Source organism: Eulemur rufifrons, chromosome 25, assembly GCF_041146395.1.
Source record: "Eulemur rufifrons isolate Redbay chromosome 25, OSU_ERuf_1, whole genome shotgun sequence".
Classification (NCBI taxonomy): Eukaryota; Metazoa; Chordata; class Mammalia; order Primates; family Lemuridae; genus Eulemur; species Eulemur rufifrons.
This window is the reverse complement of record NC_091007.1, coordinates 7,403,404-7,424,581: the sequence shown is the minus strand read 5'-3', so window position 1 is coordinate 7,424,581 and position 21,178 is coordinate 7,403,404. Positions and strand designations below refer to the sequence as shown.

General features: G+C 44.9%; 1 protein-coding gene across 2 annotated transcripts; it reads left to right on the top strand.

Annotated features, from left to right (window-relative positions):
• Positions 1 to 14,365: 14,365 nt before the first annotated feature.
• Positions 14,366 to 18,405, top strand: FZD8 (frizzled class receptor 8). Of its 2 annotated transcripts, XM_069458747.1 has the most exons (3): positions 14,366 to 14,942; positions 15,069 to 15,404; positions 15,531 to 18,405. In XM_069458747.1, exons 1-3 carry the CDS (start codon positions 14,366 to 14,368, stop codon positions 16,469 to 16,471), a joined length of 1,854 nt encoding a protein of 617 aa, XP_069314848.1. In that variant the 3' UTR covers positions 16,472 to 18,405. The 2 variants fall into 2 exon arrangements, with proteins under 2 accessions (XP_069314848.1, XP_069314846.1); XM_069458745.1 differs by having other exon boundaries at positions 14,366 to 18,405.
• Positions 18,406 to 21,178: the final 2,773 nt, after the last annotated feature.

Below are 21,178 nucleotides of genomic sequence, written 5' to 3'. Positions count from 1 at the left end.
TAAATAGAAGAGAATTTGAGAGAGTCATCACACAGAACAGCTGTGTGTCAATAATACAGTATATAAGATAATGAAAGGGGTTTGGAGAAGAAAGTCAGAATCAATATTTCCTACATGTGTGGGTCTCTACTCTTTTGATGTCATATTATTTGATGAAATGGGCTTCTAGGTATGAAATCTGTGCCTACCAAAATCACACAGATAAACCATCTTTGCTCAATGGAAATTTGCACCCCTTTTTCCTCTCAAAAACAAATATGTCACAATTAATTGAAACTTTTAGAGATAGAGTTGACATAAACATTAAACTGTGTTCATTTATTTGGACTAAAAACGTGGCTACAGAATAATCTCATTCACTTTCAGGAAAACTGGGGGAACTCAAAGCTAAACATATGTAGAAGTTTCACTGTAACATCCAAATATTTAAAAATAAATGGATTTAATAGTAAGGAAAGTTTTATGTATATAATAATATCTCACTGATAGGTGGGAAACATTTTGACAAATTATACCTTCTTGACTTTACTTGTCCAGGATTTTTTTTTTTTTTGTCAGATCCATTGCTTTGCTTTCAGCTGCTGCCAATAGCTAATAGTCATCTTATAATTAGTTTGTGAAATACGCTTTAATAGTTTTCTGACTTTTAGCCAACTGTTTCATCCAAGGTACTGCATTATCCACTAAATTCGAAGAAAAGTTTAAATGTTAACACCAAAATATTTCACAGCTGCATTGGTTGCAATGTGATTTCACCCAATTATTAGTACGCCAGCACTCACAAAGGGCACACGATACCCTTAAAAATATAATCTAAATAAGAACCCACACACATCCCTGAATCAAGAAAATTTATGGAAATCGCCACATGCCCACATCCATATTTTATCTAGTCCTATGGAAGGACTCGGTGATCTCGTAACTAATTCATATGTCCGCCATATGCAATTTCCACCATTGATTCTTTCATGATGCCAAACTAAAAAACTAAGAGGCTAATGTTTCCTCAGAGAGGAGCAGTCCCTGAAAATAAATGTAAAACGATGATATGAGTGAAAGTGTAAAAGAGTGGCACACACCTGTTTTATCCTTGTGGGAAAATCGATCCTTCTTAGATATCTAATGAATATCGGGGGGGGGGGTGTATTTTTTCTCCAGTAAAACTGCACATTTATAGACACATTAAAAACAGAGTAGGATAGAAAAAGAGCAAAAATGTTACAACCTGCAAGTTGACACTTTCGTGAAAAACTACATGTTCATAAGCTTCAAAAGTTTTTACATAAAACTTTGTATATATTTTCTTACAGTGGTTCTAAATTTTCCCTTCAAAATAACAAATTGATACTTTTTGTAAGCAGATTATTAGGCACAAATATAAAGAATCAACAACAGAAAATAATATCACATATTTATTACTAATATTCAGTGGTTTATGAAATAAATAATTACAACTGGTATGAGTTTTTATTCTTCATTTCTGTTTGTTTCTATTCTAATTGGTCAATAAAATGAAGTGTTTCTTGCCCTGCTTTCTGTAAGCTACACAGGCATGCCAGAAAGAGATAACTTTGGTATTTTGTCTGGCATTACTCCTTTCCCACAGAGCCACAAAACATTGGTACAGACAGATAATTAAATGGTCTGTCATTCCCTGTAGATGGTGGACTAACTTTATATACTACACTACAGAAACATCAGAGATTTTATAAGATAAAGATTTTGACTGGAATGAACAGGAAATGGCAAAATCTTAATCTGTGCTTGTGTCAGCCTCAAAATTATAATTCACTAAGATTCTGAATGTTTCATAAAAGAGTAATTACCAACTACCTTCAGACTATGTTGAAATGGTTCAGGGAAGATGATACCATAACATTTTGCATGGTATTTGCAGAAAGGACCCTGAAACTGCACAAACAGGAATTATGTCAGTTGGTTCCGTGGGCGCCATAATGACTGGGCTAAACGCTGTATTTTGAAGACGATGAATTCCAGAAGTTTATCCTTCCTTGGATCTAGTGTCCTAGCCTTGAAACACTCCGACCAAGCAGCACACGTGACTGCAAGGGAGGAGCAGAGGAGGGAACGTCTCCATACCCGAACACAATGCCATCTCCACAGTGAGGGAACAGCAAGACTGGAACCCAATGCATGAGACTCATACCAAGTTCCCCTCTTTTTAAGATTTAAAGTTAAATCTTATACATTTTTAAATAAGTATGCATTCTTATAAAAATGTATGCATTTTTATAAAAAATACAAATGACACCCAAAAACTCGGGTCAAAATTCCTTATTAGGCATCATTCCAACCCATGCCTCTTCACAGAGGTAGCTTTTGTTAATCAACCTAGTGTGTGCACTTCTGAATATTTTGTTATGCATATGCAGGACTTAATGTTCATGTACCTGTAGGAATTTAGTTTTTGTGTAGGTATGGAGAGTTATAAGGTAGTGTGTGGTTCAGCAACTGATTTTTTTCATTGAAAAATACTTCTTTTTAGGGCCATCTACATAAATCTATCACAGTCTCTTAAACTGCTTTATGGTATTCAATAGCACGATGTTTTTGTGTTACCATTCCCCAACTAATATATATTACAGTAGTTTCCAATTTTCTTCTATTGTAAAAAGAGACATGGAGATAAACATCCTTGTATATATCCAATATACAATATGTTACACATGCAAGTCACTCTCTAACATAGACATCAAAAAAGTATTTATTTTATTAATATATTATGGTAGATGACAATGTCCAAAAAATTATCTCCATTTCTGCATGCATACTCTTTGCAATGTGACTTTCATCTCCTCCCAACAAGAAAAGCAGTCTTCTGGGCTTGGCCATGTAACCTGCTTTGGCCCATGGGACATTAACAAACATACTACAAGCAGAGGCCTGAAAAGCGCTGGTGCATTGCTTGCCTCTCTTGCTGCTCTTTGGAAAGCTGCGATCGCTGCATGAAGAAGCCTGAACTAGCATAAGAGAGGCTGGGAGCCCATGTGGAGCAGAGACAAGATTCCAGCTGAGGCCCTGCCCACCCACCCCCACAAACCAGCCAGCCTGCCAAACTGCCAGACAAGTGAATAAAGCCATCCCAGACCACCCAGCCTCAGCTGAGCTGGCCCAGCCCAGAAGAACTGCCCAATCAATTCACAAAGATGTAAGAAATAACAAGTGTTTATTGTCTCTAAACTACTAGATTTTGGAGTGATCTATTACACAGCAAAAGCTAACTATTAAAACAGAGAGAGTCAAATTAGCTACTCCATTTTATACTCATTTTTCATTTCCTTGATATCATGTCATCAAAAAAATCATCAGGTAATTGCCTTTCATGTGAAAAAAATATATAACCAGCCAATAAATATATAAAAACAAAAAAAAAATGTTCTCTCCTGTTTCTACACAATGATTAACTACTTTGCCCTTTCCTGACCACCTTTTCTTGTCTAGCCTGTCTGAAGCTGCAGATCAGCAGCTTGGAGAAGTGCCTTGGCAGGCACTTCGGCTACCCTAGGAGGTGACAGCCCAGAGCTTACCATGCAGGGTAGCTTCCGATACCTCAGGTATGTACCTGCCAAAGGCTGGCAAACCTTCAGATGAGGCCCCTGCCTGCACGTAAAGATATTGATTAGACTTTGTCAAGTCAAATACGGATGTTAAAAACTTAAAGGTTATTGAAAAAGAATAAAAATAAAATGTGTAGTTTCCAATCCAGTAAAAGAGACTAAAGAAAACTGATTCATCTAATAAAAAGCAGGAAAGGAGGAGGAAATATTCCAGAAAAAAAAAAGGTATGTCAAAGAGAATGCAGAATAAAGCATTAAAATAATTTTTATGTTTTTATCTGTAAATGAAGCATAAAATATTTCATCAATTCTAAGGTGCACATTTGTTTGCATTTTAACATCTCCAAAATCACAATACATGTTTCGAGGGATGGTATATCAACATTGCTGTCAGCCCTGCAGTATTTGTGGTGTGGATGTCAGGGACGATGCACACACAAACATCAAAAGTGCCAGCGTTAAAAACCTACATGAGTGTTGACATCTCAGAAGAAAACCCTGAAAACAACAGTGGAGTGGTATTTTAACTCTTAAGAACCAAACAGTGGTGGGGAGGGAGTGAGAAGGTGATGAATCAAACAGGTTTAACAACATTCCCAAAGTTGGACTCAAAAAGAAGTCTATTCTACATCACTTTAAAGCTAGCTTAAGAGCCAATTCTAATGGCCCTTAGTTTTTTTTTGAGAAGTGCCGCATCACCAATGCTCTTGATGGTACAGAAAGTGGTAGGGCCTGGAAAAGCATGAATATTGGTGACCCTGAATCAAAAACTGATTCAGATGAGTTAGACTCTCAATGTGACAGTTTTTAGAAATAAATTTATTTCACTTATATGTATTTGTATGGTCAATATATGATTTTTAAAATATGTCTAATTAATTCTAAAAGGTCCCTTTTAATAAGTTCAAAGTAAGCATTATATCACTGTTTAATTATAGACATTTTTTTCTTTCTTAGTGGTACCCAAAACAATGTTGCATCTTACAATCAATGGTATCTTAGATTTGATGAAATACAGTTTAAGGTAATCGTAATAAATATAAAGAAACCAAATTTCCCAAATAAAATACAGAGACTTACAAATTGTATTTTGAAAATCTAGGTATATGTTGTTAACAAGAGAGTCATCTTAAGCAGAATGACACAGAAAAATTTAAAGTAAGATAACGTGGGGGTAAATATCTGAAAAATACTAACAATAACAACAGCACAACCTCATATAAATATATAACCATCAATAAAATTAATTTTAAGTGGTGAGGGAAAGGAATTATTAAGGATAAAAAGGGTGATTGCCTAATAATAAAAGGAACAATTCATCAGGAAGATATAACAATTTTGAATCTTTATATACCTAGCAACATAGCCTCAAATCAACAACAAACGAAACCAGCCAACCAACAAACAAAAAATAAGATTTACTGGAAAGAACCTAGAAATATGCAATTTTAGTAGGGAATTTTAACTTACATTTCTCAATAATTGACTCAACGGTCACATATAGAACACACAATAGTTACAGAAGTCGCATTCTTGTCAACCACATGTGGAACATTTACAAAAACTGACAATGGACTATGCCACTAAACAAGTCTCAAAAAAAAAAAATCTACCTCATTTGGAACATGTTCTCTGATGGAAATGCAATAAAAATTAGACTTTAAATAATTCATGGTTCAATACAGAAATTATAATAAAAATCAGAAAGATTAAATGAAACCAAAAACATATTCCTTGAAAAGACTGATAAAATACACAAACTTCTGGTAAAATAATTCAAGGAAAATAATTAGAAATAATGAGGAAAGGAAACAAAACCAGAGATATGACAGAGTTTTCACAGACCTTTTGACAAAGTGGTCCTGAAATTCTTGGAGGGGAAATGGATAAGAAAGAACGATATAATTTGGACAAGGAAGCTCGAGGTGTCCTCATCTATCAGAAACTAAGATTTCTAAAACCTCAGTAATTAAAATATGTGTTATAGTGCAGAAATAGTAGATAGATAAATATAACTGAATGGACCCTAGAAACAAACATAGCTACATGTAAGACCTAGAGGTGACATTATAAATGAAGAGAAAGAATGGACTATTCAACAACTGTGCTACTCTCTTAATTAGCAATACATATGGGAAGAAATAAAATTAGCTACCAACTTCACACAAATCACAAAAATAAATTCTGTATGGTTTAAAACCTAAATATGACAAGAAAATTTTTCTAAATCCAAAATTTTAGAAAAAAAATATTGCAGAATAACTTTACAACATGTGAGGGGAAGATATCTTAAATAAGACCAAAAAAAAGAACCCATTAAGGAAAATTTGAGCAGATTAAAAATTTTAAGATTTTTACTAAAGATAAAATAAAATGATATGCCATAAACTCAGAGAAATAGTTTCAAAGCAAATGGATAAATGTCCAAGATATTTTTAGAACTAACCCAAATCAAAACACAAAAGACAAAACAACCCTGCAGAAAAATATGAACAAAGGATAAGAAGAGGTAACTTGTGGAAAGGGTAATCCAATTGGTCCAAAAGCATATAAAAATGTGTTTAGTGTCATTAGCGATCAGAAACACAGATTAAAACAATGAGCTTCTTTCATGAACTCATCTGACAGGTAGAGTCTAATCTCCTAAGTGTTGGTGAGGCTGTTGGAAATCAGAAACTCACGCACGTTTTCTGTGAGCACAATTACTTGGTTCAGCCGCTTTGAAGAGCAATGTGGCAATACTTAGCATATTTGAAAATGAGTATGGACTACACATCACTATTCAATTTCCAGATAGCTACCTTAGAGAAACTCCAGAACACATACTCAAGGGGATACAATCAAAGATATTCACTGCAGCACCAAGTGTACCAGTGAAAACGTGGAAACCACCAAAACTACTCATCACTAGTAGAGTAGACAATAAAATGTGGTTTAATCAAACAATGGAATACTACGATCAGCATAAAAATTTTAACCAAATCAATACTAAGCAAGCTGTTGAGTTGATAAAGCTATCTATAAAAGGAGAGATATAATACCACTTATAAAATATTTAAAAATAATTGGTGAGCGCGGTGGCTCATGCCTGTAATTCTAGCACTCTGGGAGGCCGAGGTGGGAGGATCGCTTGAGCTCAGGAGTTGGAGACCAGCCTGAGCAAGAGTGGACCCCGTCTCTACAAAAAATAGAAAGATTAGCCTCGTGTGGTGGTGTGCACCTGTAGTCCCAGCTACACGGGAGGCTGAGGCAGGAGGATCACTTGAACGCAGGAGTTTGAGGTTGCAGTGAGCTGTGGTGAGATGACTGCACTCTAGTTGGGGTGACAGAGCAAGACTCTGTCTCACAAAAAAAAAAAGAGAGAGAGAAAGAGAGATGCAGATAGAGACAGAAATGAATATAGCCATGTGGCAGAGTGTTGGTTGCCTACCCAATGTCCATCCCTACTTTCCTTCTTTCTTTCTTATAAACCTTAATTTCATTGAGGTATTCACCCTCTTCCCCATGGTCAGGTGCTTCAGAGCAAGATGAACTATTAATAATTCCTAGCTCCAGGGATGGGGTGACCTGATTTCTTTAAGCCAATTGTGGTAATCCCATTCCTCTTGCCAGTGGTTGGTTTAGGAGCGGGAATTCAGCCTAACTCAGCCAATAACATTTGCCAGGAGACTTCTGGGGAGATGCCAGAATGCTACAGCACATCTTGTGACTCTGAGGTCACCACTGCCAACACCCCTGAGGAGAGCAGGGCAGAGAAATAGAAAGAACCTGAACCCTTGATGATATTTTTGAAAATCTGCATCAACCAACCTGGGAAGTTACCCTGCTTCTGTACTTCTTGTTGTATGAGTTACAATTTCCATCTTGTATGAGCCAGTTTGAGTTGGGTTAACTGTTACTAGTCGCTGAAACATCCAAAATTATTTTAAAAAAAAAAATGGTCAAGCCCAGAGCCTGGCACATAAAAGACACGCTGTAAGTGGTAGCTAAGATTATTATTCTACTCCAATCTTACTCATCCCATCTTTGCTCTCACTATCCTCCAATACATTAACAATGTAACACAGATCAAACTACTTTCCATCCTTATTCTGGTCACTCTTATTCTTGAGCAAAGTGACTATTCCCTATAGTTACTATTAGCATAGAATCCAAACTTCATTTTTCTAAGTACAGTTTTTATTGCTCACTTGGGGAATTTAGGAACAAGGCTCACATTCATCATTCTGCAATTATGAATTATAGGTTAGGATTCAGTCTGTTTAGTTATATCTACATTTTTTACTCTAATCAAAAAAAAACCAGGATGTATAATTCCAATAGATTACCTTCCAGCAGAAACCTTGGTATTTTATTACCACGAGGCAACCAGGCTCCAATAGAATGCTAATGGAAAATGAATCCTTTCAGATTTTTTGACAGATAAAACATCAGGTGAAACTTTCTGGCTTCTGAATTTTAAGACTGGAGGACGAGACCCATGAGACCACAAAATGAAGAAGCAATGCCAAGTCCATACAGAGATAGACATATTTATTGAAACAGGAACCCAGAGACCACATGGATCTCAATGGAAAACATAATGACTTAATAATCAACAGGGTAACAGACCAACAAGGAAAAACATGAATCCTTCCTTTTCAGCCCCCAAAGTAGCCGAAAGTCTTAACACCAACATACCCAAGGAAAGATTCTCCACCATGAGTGACAGTTGCTTACAAAGGCAGAGACTCTCAAATGAGAGTGGAATCAAATGCGTAATTGTAAAAACCCACCTAGGTGAATCTGGCTCGCCTTAGGTAGGATAAGGGAATCTCATGGTAGGAGATCCTGTACGAACAAGTCCAGCAATCACATTCTACTAAATGCTTGTAGGCAAGACTTAGTTAGCAAGGAGCCTCCCACACTAGCATCTAAGAAGAAAGACAATTACCAAGATCAAAACAGAAACAGTGCTCCAACAACTGGCTCACTGTGCCACAGATATTTTCCTGAGAACAGAGAATAATGTAAAAACAGAAAGTAAAATGGACACAAAGTGCTAGAGGAAATATAAAGAACAAATACACTGTACCTTCACAGGGGCATATTCTTTAGACACTGGTTTGTTTGGAGGCATTGGCTGCAGGGAATTGGACATAGCCACAGACTGAACCCCCATATGATTCCCCTGAATTCTATGTTCTCTGTAGGTTATGGGAAACTTATTTATTACTCAACCCTATGAGGTTCTGCAAAACACACAGGTGAGAAATAAATTTTCATCTCTGGCAGTCCTTAATAGCTATGCTTCTTAGCTGTTTAGTAAGGTGTTCCTGCAAGTAATTACCCCGCAGGGAGTTTGTGGGAAGACAGGCACTTGAGCAAACACTACAAACCACCTAGCTTGTTCTGCCAGACAAAGCCATTCTCTAACCTGGCCTTGCCTAGAGGCCCTACAGGCAATTGGATTTCTTAAAGCAGAAATATACTCTGAAGCAAAACACATTGCTCTAGTAAAATAAACTGGAACCTTATTAACAGCTCCCACCTGCATGAGGTTATGGGGAAAAGAGGAGGAGACAAGACTTAAGTTTTGATGATAATTAACACACAAAGAGTGTAAGAATCTTCAGTGACCATGAAACTATAAAGCATCTGACCTTGGACAACAGAAGTTAGACCCAAACAGATGCTGGTCTCTTACCATGTGTTGTAAACAGTCTTGCATTGGAGCAGACACCCTTGCACTCCAAGTTGAAAACATTGTAACAGATATTGAACTCTATAGATTCCAAATGTAACCTATTCAAAGGTACAAATTGTATCAACTGATTGAATACAAATTACAATGTTTCTGTTCTAGGAAAATGCTTGTTCTCAGGAGAACAGCAAACCCAAAGGCAAGTTCACCTTTTTGATTTGTAAATGCTCTATCACATGCCTAGAACCCTCCTCCTCTCCTCAAATTAACAAACTCCTGTTCGTTCTTCAAAATCTCCATGAAGTCCTTTCCCAGCTATTTTAGGAACATTTACTTGCTCCCTAACATGATTTCTGTGTGCTTTGTAAATGTCTACCAAACAGCGTTTTATAGTTGTTTATCTGTGGCTGTCCCACGCGAGTTCCCTGTAAAAGAGACAAAGTCTTATCCATCTTTATAGCCCTAACACTTAACATAGGGCCTGGCACTTAGTTGGTGTGGCAATTTCAAGCTGCAGACCCAAGACTGTTTGACATTTCTTCCATTTTGAGGTAGGTCCATGTTCCTGCCTTTGAATCTGAGCAGATTTGTAGGGCTTCAACAAGTAGAGTACCACAGAAGTGATACTGTGTGGCCAGGCTAGGAACACACCTATAATCTCACCAACTTGGGAGGCTGAGCAGGAGGATTGCTTGAGCCCAGGAGTTTGAGGCTGCAGTGAGCTATGATCGCACCACAGGACTCTAGTCTGGGAGACAGAGCAAAGATTCCTTCTCTTTAAAAAAAAAAAAAAAAATGATGCTGTGTGAATATGAGGCTAAGTCATAAAGACAATCATGAAATTTTCACCTGGTTCTCTTAAGATGCTCACTTTGAGGAATGACCCATCATGCAAGGAGTCACTCCAGTTGACAGCCAGCATCTATGGGCAGCCACAGGAGTGTGCACCAGCTTGGTTGTTCAGCCTCATCAAGGCTTCCAATGACTACAGTCCTGTGGACATCTAGCTGCAACCTCACGAGAGCCCCCAAACAAAATCCAAGCCAGATCAGCCTAGCAAAGCCCTTCCTAACTTTCTGATCCTCAAACTCACAAGCAAAATTTTAAAAGGTTGGTTTAAGGCACTAAGTGTGGGGATCATTGTTGTGCAGCAATGAGAACCACAACAGTTGGTACTAAATAAATATTTATTGAATTTATGAATGAGACACATAAAAGAGACCTTCCTACCATTAAGAAAAAGTGAAAGGTCAGGATAATTACCCCTCCCCTAAAAAACAGCTGCTTTACATACAATGAAAATACCATTATTTACCCAGCAAAGTTAATAAAACGTTCTGGTTTCTTTTAGCAAACCCATCATTACTAATACACTAATTGGCTTCCTAAATCTCTCCTTTCTACATTAAAAGATTGACAAATAGCCATTTAATTTTATAGTAAATGTAAAATGCTATTCTTATATTCTCTCAGTTAAAAGTAAATTTTTCATGATTTTTACGTAAGTGGTTTTAACCTCACGAATCAGTAAGATCTCCCAAATAGCTGATAACATGATTTTTGAAAGTCTGAACTTTTGGCTGCTTATTTTTTCATGCAAGCTTAATACACTTAGCAAAAATTTCCACATTCCACATCATAAAACCTTTCATCTTGTTTCAAAAGAAAAAAAAAAAAAATTTTTAAGCCAATTAAGAGCCAGAATCAACTATCTTCAGCTTCAATGTTCAAATGTCAGTTTGCTTTTACCTAATTCTAGCAAATTTATATAGTGTAATTCTAAACTTCACTATTTGACATTTCCCCGAGGAAGAAAGGCAGGAGAAACTTTTCACCATCTGTGTTGCTTTTGGAAACTGGCTCCTCCCATCCATGATCTGGGCAATGCAGCGCCCCTGGTGGTCTTGAAGGGGGCTTTCTGTGCTCAGATCAGAATAACTCCAGGAATTATGTGCAGCTTAATATTCTAGAAGAGCCCTCTATGAACAAGGCACCAACTAAAGAGATAGGTGACTTTCTACATTCAACATACCACAAACAAGAATTCCGATTTGCAGGAAAGGGGAACAGAATCGATAAAAAAAAAAAAAAAGACCAAGGAAAGGTCGAGTCTGCATTTTTGAATAGTCCATTTTCTGCTGAATCATCTAATATTTCTGAAGCCTTTGATTTTCGAATTCCTATGGAGTTAGTTTTTCTGAAACAAAAGTGGGAAGGAAGTGTTGTTTCTTTTTCAGTATAAAGATGTTCTAACCAGACTTCAATTCAAAAAAAAAAAAGAAGAAGAAGAAAAGAAGAAGAAGATGTGAGGTACAACTATAGCCTGGTGGATATGCCTAGAAACATAAACACAAAAAACACAGAACTTGCCCAAAACGGGGTGGAGGTGTTTCTGCCTGTCTACCTGAAATGTGGTTCATAACGAGGTTGCTAAACTAAGCTGGAGACAGCAGAGAGAGGAAGACAGAGATCCCACTGGCTCAAGCAGTCTATTATACAAATACTGCTAGTTATTTTTGTTTTGTGACAATTGTTTTTAAACAGATCACCTCCAACTACCACCACCAGCAGCCTCCCCCCTCCAAATCCTGAACTGGCCTCAAATGTACCTTTAATTCTGTTTCTCTGTCCCCATGTCCCCAGCAACTTCTGTTCTCTAGCTTGCTCTACTTGTTGCAGTATGAAACCTGACAAATAGCAAAAAATATTGAAAAAAATTAAAAAAGAGAGGGAGAGAGAGGGAGGGAGGGAGGGAGAGGAGGAGGGAGTGGGAGGAGGAGGAGAGAGAAGGGAGGAGAGGAGGGAGAGCAGTGAGAGAGAGAGAAAGAGAGAGAGAAGAGGAAGAGGAAGAGGAGGAGGAGAGAGGAAGGGAGGGGAGGAGGGAGAGGAGGGGGAGAGAGAGAGTGTATTTTGCCACCCTCCTGGCTAACTGAAATGCTTGTTCCCGAGATTACAGTAATTACAGCCCCAGCATGAGTTCCATACAAGCGCTAAATGAAACAGCACATCAATTAAAAAATAAACACTCCATTCTAGGAGAAAGACAACCCCCTGGGACGCCCTAACAAGCGTAAATGAACCTGCCAGGCCGCCGGCCCTCGCCCGCCCGCGCCACCCCCCCCCCCCCCCCCCCGCCGCCCGGTTCAGGAGGATGCGGAGCGGGCGGGGGGCGCTCGCGGGCCGCGTCCCCGGCGGGGCTGGTGGCAGCGCGGTCCGGCTGCAGCCCGGTGCGGAGCGTGGATACGTGTCCCCCATCCGCGCCAGGGTGCAGCCCGCCCCCCACGCTGGAAACGGAGGCTCTGGCAAAAGCATGTGAACTTCCGATCGATGAACGTCTGGTTTCAAAGTACAAGGCGAAGAGAGAGAATCCAACAGCAAGAGTTTGCAGTCTGTCCTATTTCTAAGTTTTTGTTTGGTTTGGATTTTTGAAGGGGAAATGGAATGATGTGTCCTAAGAGAGCACTGCGTCCCAACGCTTTACATAGGTATGCCATCTCAACTAATTGGCAAAACCCCCTTTTAGATCGGGGCTCTGATCGCCCCACTCTCCAGGGAAGGAAACAGGCTCCCTTGGGTCCCGCAGCGCGGGCGGGCGGGAGTCCCGGGCGGCCACTTGTCCCCCGCGCCCCGCGGCTGGGCTCCCGGGCACCTCCCCCGGGTACCTCCCCCGGGCCAGCCCCATCGTTTAGGGTGAGCCGCGGTCGCTCCACTCCCCCCGCCCCATATCTCCAAACCTCAAAAACTACCATTCTGAGAACTCCAAGAAAGACACCCCTCCCCTGGTCCCCCGCAGCGCCGGGCCACGACAGACCCCAGCGCACTCGCCTGCCGTGGGGTCTCGGCGCCGCCCAGCCCGCGGAGATGCGCGGGACCCCCACGCCCGTAGGACCCCGCATTCGTGGAGGGCAGTAGGCAGGGGACTGACTGGTTTATATGGGCCGGGGAGGTGGCGCTACGTGAAACCCCGTCCCAGCCCCCAAGTACGGACTCGGGGAACTGGAACCGAGACCTCAAACGCACTGAGCGCCGCGGGGACCGTGGTGGCAAATGCTCTTTCTCCGCGGTCAATCCCAAGGTTATCCAAACTCCCCATCCACAGAAAGCGCGCTGGGCGGCGCGGACGCTCGGGGACGGCCTTAAGGACGACGGGGCCTGGACCGCGCGTAGACCCCGCCCCGCTGCCCCGCGATTGGCGCGCGGAGCCGGGGGCGGAGACCGAGTCCGCGCCGTATAAATATTCATGAGCCAGCCGCGAGGCGCCAGCGGGGCTGGAGCCGGGAAGTTGGACGAAGAGCGCTGCTCCCGCCGAGGAGGCGGCGGAGGCTGGGCGCGGGCCGCGCCACTCAGGTGTCCGCTCCGCCTTCTAGCCTGGATCTGCCCGTGTCCAGCGAGAAGGGGACTGCTTGCACCGCGTGCGACTGCGGCCGGAGCACGGCGCGGACTTTCACCGGAGGCGGGTCTGTCTGTCCCGGCGGAGGACGGACTGACGGACAGACATCGGAGAGCGAGGGCGGCGGTCTCGGCAGAGGCGGGTCCAGAACTCCAGCAGCAGCCTTGCGGCCTTGGGGGCGGGTATGAGCCCCCGGGGGCACAGAGGGGGCCGCCAGGGCTGACCCGGCGCGGCCAGCAGCCCGGCCCAGCCATCTTGACTGCGCACCGCGGCCCGAGAGGAAACTTGCTTCACCGCCGCCCTCTGTGCCCGGCAAAGTCACCGCCGCCGGGCACTGCGCGGAGAAGTGGCCGGGCGCGCGGGAGAGGAGGCGAGCGAGTGCGAGACGATGAGCCGAGGGCCGGCCACTCCGCTCCGCTAGGGCTGAGCGCGCCCGGGAGTGAGAAGAACAGACCCCCCGGGACTGTGGCGCGCGCCCGCAGCCACCTTCAAATCCCTGGAGCGGCGGAAAGGAGGTGCGGAAGGCCGCTGCCCAGGCTGCGGACGCGCCCCGAGAAGGGGCTAGATTATCGGCAGAACCCCCCATTCCCGGGAGAGGCAGGAGGGAGACCCGGCAGGTCCCCACTCTCCCCCTCTCCGGCTCAGTCGTTGGGTCCCCCTGCGCCCCTCTGCGCGCCGCCTGCAGGGCGAAAGCACGGGTCCGAGGCGCGCAGCATGGAGTGGGGTTACCTGTTGGAAGTGACCTCGCTGCTGGCCGCCTTGGCGCTGCTGCAGCGCTCGAGCGGCGCGGCGGCCGCCTCGGCCAAGGAGCTGGCGTGCCAAGAGATCACCGTGCCGCTGTGCAAGGGCATCGGCTACAACTACACCTACATGCCCAACCAGTTCAACCACGACACGCAGGACGAGGCGGGCCTGGAGGTGCACCAGTTCTGGCCGCTGGTGGAGATCCAGTGCTCGCCTGACCTCAAGTTCTTCCTGTGCAGCATGTACACGCCCATCTGCCTGGAGGACTACAAGAAGCCGCTGCCGCCCTGCCGCTCGGTGTGCGAGCGCGCCAAGGCCGGCTGCGCGCCGCTCATGCGCCAGTACGGCTTCGCCTGGCCCGACCGCATGCGCTGCGACCGGCTGCCGGAGCAGGGCAACCCCGACACGCTGTGCATGGACTACAACCGCACCGACCTCACCACGGCCGCGCCCAGCCCGCCGCGCCGCCTGCCGCCGCCGCCGCCCGGTGAGCAGCCGCCCTCTGGCAGCGGCCACGGCCGCCCTCCGGGGGCCAGACCCCCGCACCGCGGCGGGGGCAGCGGCGGCAGGGGCGGTGGCGGCGGGGACGCGGCGGCGCCCCCAACTCGTGGCGGCGGCGGCGGCGGCGGGAAGGCGCGGCCCCCTGGCGGCGGCGCGGCTCCCTGCGAGCCAGGGTGCCAGTGCCGCGCGCCCATGGTGAGCGTGTCCAGCGAGCGGCACCCGCTCTACAACCGCGTCAAGACGGGCCAGATCGCCAACTGCGCGCTGCCCTGCCACAACCCTTTCTTCAGCCAGGACGAGCGCGCCTTCACCGTCTTCTGGATCGGCCTGTGGTCGGTGCTCTGCTTCGTGTCCACCTTCGCCACCGTCTCCACGTTCCTCATCGACATGGAGCGCTTCAAGTACCCCGAGCGGCCCATCATCTTCCTCTCCGCCTGCTACCTCTTCGTGTCCGTCGGCTATCTGGTGCGCCTGGTGGCGGGCCACGAGAAGGTGGCGTGCAGCGGCGGCGCGCCGGGCGCCGGGGCCGCTGGGGGCGCGGGCGGCGCGGCGGCGGCGGCGGCGGGCGCGGGCGCGGCGGGCGCGGGCGCGGGCGGCCCCGGGGGGCGCGGCGAGTACGAGGAGCTGGGCGCAGTGGAGCAACACGTGCGCTACGAGACCACCGGCCCCGCGCTGTGCACGGTGGTCTTCCTGCTCGTCTACTTCTTCGGCATGGCCAGCTCCATCTGGTGGGTGATCCTGTCGCTCACGTGGTTCCTGGCGGCCGGCATGAAGTGGGGCAACGAGGCCATCGCTGGCTACTCGCAGTACTTCCACTTGGCTGCGTGGCTCGTGCCCAGCGTCAAGTCCATCGCCGTGCTGGCGCTCAGCTCGGTGGACGGCGACCCGGTGGCGGGCATCTGCTACGTGGGCAACCAGAGCCTCGACAACCTGCGCGGCTTCGTGCTGGCACCGCTCGTCATCTACCTCTTCATCGGCACCATGTTTCTGCTGGCCGGCTTCGTGTCGCTCTTCCGCATCCGCTCGGTCATCAAGCAGCAGGGCGGCCCCACCAAGACGCACAAGCTGGAGAAGCTCATGATCCGCCTGGGCCTCTTCACGGTGCTCTACACCGTGCCCGCCGCTGTCGTGGTCGCCTGCCTCTTCTACGAGCAGCACAACCGCCCGCGCTGGGAGGCCACGCACAACTGCCCGTGCCTGCGGGACCTGCAGCCCGACCAGGCGCGCAGGCCCGACTACGCGGTCTTCATGCTCAAGTACTTCATGTGCCTCGTGGTGGGCATCACCTCGGGCGTGTGGGTCTGGTCGGGCAAGACGCTCGAGTCCTGGCGCTCCCTGTGCACCCGCTGCTGCTGGGCCAGCAAGGGCGCCGCGGTGGGTGGGGGCGCGGGCGCCACGGCCGCGGGGGGAGGCGGCGGGCCGGGGGGCGGGGGCAGCGCGGGGCCTGGCGGGGGCGGGGGGCCGGGCGGCGGCGGGGGCTCCCTCTACAGCGACGTCAGCACCGGCCTGACGTGGCGGTCTGGCACGGCCAGCTCCGTGTCCTATCCAAAGCAGATGCCATTGTCCCAGGTCTGAGCGGAGGGGAGGGGGCGCCCAGAAGAGGTGGGGAGCGGGGCGAGGAGACAAGTGCAGCGAAGGGACACTTGACGGGCTGAGGTTCCCACCCCTTCACAGTGTTGATTGCTATTAGCATGATAATGAACTCTTAATGGTATCCATTAGCTGGGACTTAAATGACTCGCTTAGAACAAAGTACCTGGCATTGAAGCCTCCCAGACCCAGCCCCTTCCCTCCATTGATGCGCGGGGAGCTCCTCCCGCCAGGCGTTAATTTCTGTCGGCCAGAGGGGGTGGACTCTGCCGCTTCCAGAACCCGAGGTTTGGAGCACTCGCTGGTTGCGCTTTGCTGAGCTTCTAGCCAGATCTACACATGTCACCTGAGGGACCTCTTTTTCCCCCTCGACTCTCCTACGTAAACTCTTACTCCTAACATACCCTGGAGGAGGGACGACCGCGACCTAATGGGATTGCATGGTTTGGGTATTCTTAATGACCAGGCAAATGCCTTAAATAAACAAACTAGAAATGTCTTAATTACACACCCCAAGTAAATACGGGTTTCTTACATTAGAGGATGTATTTATATAATTATTTGTTAAATTGTAAAAATGTGTAAAATATGTATATATTCAAAGATATACAATGTGTACATTTTTTGTAAAAAGTCTAGAGGCTACCCCCTGTAAGAACAGATATAAGTATTCTATTTTGTCAATAAAATGACTTTTGATAAATGATTTAAACATTGCCCTCTCCCCCGCCTCTTCTAAGCTGTTACCTTCAAAGTGCTTGTTTAGGACAAATGGGGGGAAAAAATGGACATTATTCTGGTTTGTCATTCTGTACCCTGACTTTAGGCATGGAGAAACTGACCTGTTAAACTCTAGTTCTTAAGTTGTTAGCTAAGTAAATATCATTGTTGAACTGAAATCAAAACTGAGCTTTTTGCACCTTCCCAAAAGACAGTGTCTCATGGGAGCTCTTTTCTGATCCATGGATAACAACTCTCACCTTAGTGTATGTAAATGGAACTTTTGCAAGGCAGCAATCCTACTTAGGCCTTGTTATTTATCCTGTATATTATCACTAAAGGTTTCAAAACCCCACATTAATTTCTCGCGTCCGTGATTTTCAAAGCACCTGGGTTTCCAGGGACCGAACACACTGCTGGAGGGTAGAGGTGGATGTTTTAAACCACAGATCAGCCCTTACAGTATAAGTCACTTGACAATCTGGTAGTAGAGCAGGGGCTCTTTAATGGATTAAACTAACGGGTTAACATCTTAATAACCTTCAGTGCTTGTGTATACCAAATGTGCTTCTTTTCCTAGAGAAAAAGCTATTGTTCCTCTGTCAAGACTAAGCTAATTTATTTGAGCAGAAGGCTGTTGAATTAGCAGAAGAATGCTTTGGCAATTGTTGAACTTTTTACCTGTCTGCCTAGTGGCTCAGCACATCATTCCTTTAAGAGGGGCTAAATGAATAGGGTTAATCTGTAGGGAACTTGGTCTTTTGAGTTTGCAAAACTTTGATCTTTTCTCCTCTCCAAATGTGCTGTATAGTCTGAAGTTTCTTTCCCTGCGGCCCGGCTTCTCTTGGTGCAGACCAATTGGCCACCGCGGAGCCTTAAAGTTCTTCCTTTAAAGGGATGTGGGACTTTTACTTTAAAAAGGAGAGAGAGCGAGGGAGAGGAAGACTTGTAACAGTTAGTGAAGACCAGAAGCCCAAGTGCGCTCAGCCTTTTAAACAGCTTTTCCTGGCATTGTTAGCCAGCCTGCAGGCAGCTAGGCATGGGTTGAAGCATTATAGAAAAGCGCTCTGAATGCCCTACAGGTGGTCTGCGCACATAATCCCCCAATTTAAAGCGTTTTCCTTTGCTGGACAATTGCATTACAAAACTCCCTTCTTTTTCACCCCTAATTGAACCAATGAACTATTATAAACTACAAGTTTTTCTTTAAAAAATAAAATAAAATAAAAAACCTTCGGTGCCTAAATTCTATTGACTAAATTCTGGCAAGTTTTCTGAACTGAACCTTTTAAAAGCACCGGAAGTAAAAAGTGCTTCAACAGACATTTCTCTTTTGGGGATATTTTTATTCCTTTATGCTTGTTATTTTCTGACAGATTAGCAATAATTTAAAAGTAATTGGTAAGGTTGTGTGTTCATCCTGAAAAGATAGCCCCAGGTCCCTTATTAAGCTGTCAATCAAGATAAGAAATGGGCAGCTACCCTGCTAATGACAGGGCATCAATCATTGTGGGCTGGGAGGGCGTTTGTTCTGCACATCCTGCTAAAATGTTTGTCATCTTTACTTTTCCTAATACCTTTAGTGGTTAAAAATATTTTTGTTTTAGAAGAGGCAGACACTATTTCCTGAACTGGTTCTTCTTATGTAAGAAGGCTTTAAGAGGAGTTTGGGGTAGTAACATTTTGCAAATACTTTCCAGAGTCATTCTTGGTGTTAATTGGATTTTTAAAATCAGACGTGCAGTAAGAACACCTGCTTTAGCTATCATGCCAGTTTTATTTTTTAAAGTCAGAGGCATTGTAAACTCTTCGTCTCCCCAGCAGTTTTATTCAATAAAGAATTACTATTTTGTAACTTAGCGGTAGCAGTAAGCGGCCTGCAACTAACCCATGTGGGGACTCACGGAGTGCACATAAGCCAGCCATAAACTTTCCATATTCAGTTATAAAGTAGAATTTTGAGGGCAGATCCCACAGTCTTTGCCACATTATGTGGGATGGGGACAGAGCTAAAAGCCACTAGTTAGCCTAATAGTTTTCTAATGTAGCAGTATTCTCATTATGGACACATTTTCAACTATATGACACAGTGGAGAATGTTCAACCTTGAAGCTTTTTACCTCATTAATTCTTCAATATATCCTTATAAAAATGCTGTATTTGATAACTTTTCCAAGATGGCTATATGCAAGCTCAATCTAGCTGAGCTTATTAAACAAACAGAACAGGTTTCAGTAAAAAAAACCTGCACCCATAATCCCTAGAGAGTAATTTTAGAGCATGGTATTAAAACACAGTGCGGGTTCTTTGCTTTTAAAGCTAACAGTTAAGTCACAAATTTACCAATACCCAAATGGTAGCTACTAATGGAATAAAAAACCCAAAATTGATTTTAGGGATGGAGGAAGGAAAGAAGGATCTCCATGTGGCCATTTGCATTAGACAAATGAACACTACCCATTTGTGCTATACAGATGTCTTTAATTGCTATATAAAACAAGTGTTCGTTTTTGAAAATCTTGTCAAATTATTGGGGTGGGGGGATTGATGTGGTTACTGTGTGGCTAGAAGATCAATGTAAAGTCTAATACAATGAAAACCATCAGTAAAGCCGAAGCACATTAAAATTGCTTGTGGGAGACGTTATGTGAAATACTTTCTTTTTGCTTTATAATAAATGCAATTTGAAAGTACCATAAAACAGAAGGGGGGAAAGTTTGTAAGAAAGTGTAAGGACCAAACCACGTCACATTGCAATTTCGTAACCTGCGAGGACCACGTTTGCAGGTGCCTGTAATACTTCAACGTTTGGGCAAAGGAAGTCAGACTGTCTTCCCAAAACAAAATCAGGAGCAGTTGCGGCACACGGGATGCAATTTAAAGTGTAGGCGCAAACACATTCTGTTGAGACTCAAAACAAATCATGTGTCTGTCAGCTTGCCACATCTGGTACTATACTGCCACCTGGCAGTACCACAAGGTTCCAGAGCCAGGAGTCTGCACAGCTTTGTTCATTCAATTCATTCGTTCGACACTGAGCACCAGAGTGCTGGCCCTGTCACTTGCACAGTCCCCACCCAGAGACCCTGTGCATATTTTGTACTCGTATAGTTTTGAATTCTTTCTCTTAAGGACCCTAAAATGTCATCAGTTTAAGGCCCCACAAGACATCCCTGCCACACAGTAAGATTTCTTTGTATTAACCTCAATTGAATTAAATCCTCAATATAACCGTTATCCTAAAAATGTAATTAAGCTGTGTTGACATCCAAGGGCGTATCTTTTTCTTTTTTTTTTTTTTTTTTGAGACAGAGTCTCACTCTGTTGCCCGGGCTAGAGTGCCATGGTGTCAGCCTAGCTCACAGCAACCTCAAACACCTGGGCTCAAGCGATCCTCCTGTCTCAGCCTCCCAAGTAGCTGGGACTACAGGCATGCGCCACCATGCCCGGCTAATTTTTTCTATATATATATTTTAGTTGGCCAGATAATCTCTTTCTATTTTTAGTAGAGACGGGGTCTCGCTCTTGCTCAGGCTGATCTCGAACTCCTGACCTCGAGCGATCCACCCGCCTCGGCCTCCCAGAGTGCTAGGATTACAGGCGTGAGCCACCGCACCCAGCCTCTTTTTTAAAATTATCTTCTGGGTGACTTTGAACAGGATGCTTGCCAAAGATCCACCACACCAAAACTTTTGAAGGAAGAAAGAATGAATAATAAAGGATACTGTGAGGGGGCATGTGGTTGGCTTGCTTAATGTGCTCCTTGACAATTTCCCACGGAGAAGTCCATGTGGCGAGGCCAGGGGACACTCCCCAATGCTGCATGCGAGTGCTGTTGGGGCGGGCAGGATGCAGGCGGCCCCACCTTGTCTAGCCAGGTGTTCATGGAAACACACCAAGGAATAGAAACTTCCCTGGAAAACACGGTCAGCCAAAGGGAGGAAAGGGGGAAACATCTGCTTTGGAGGAAGA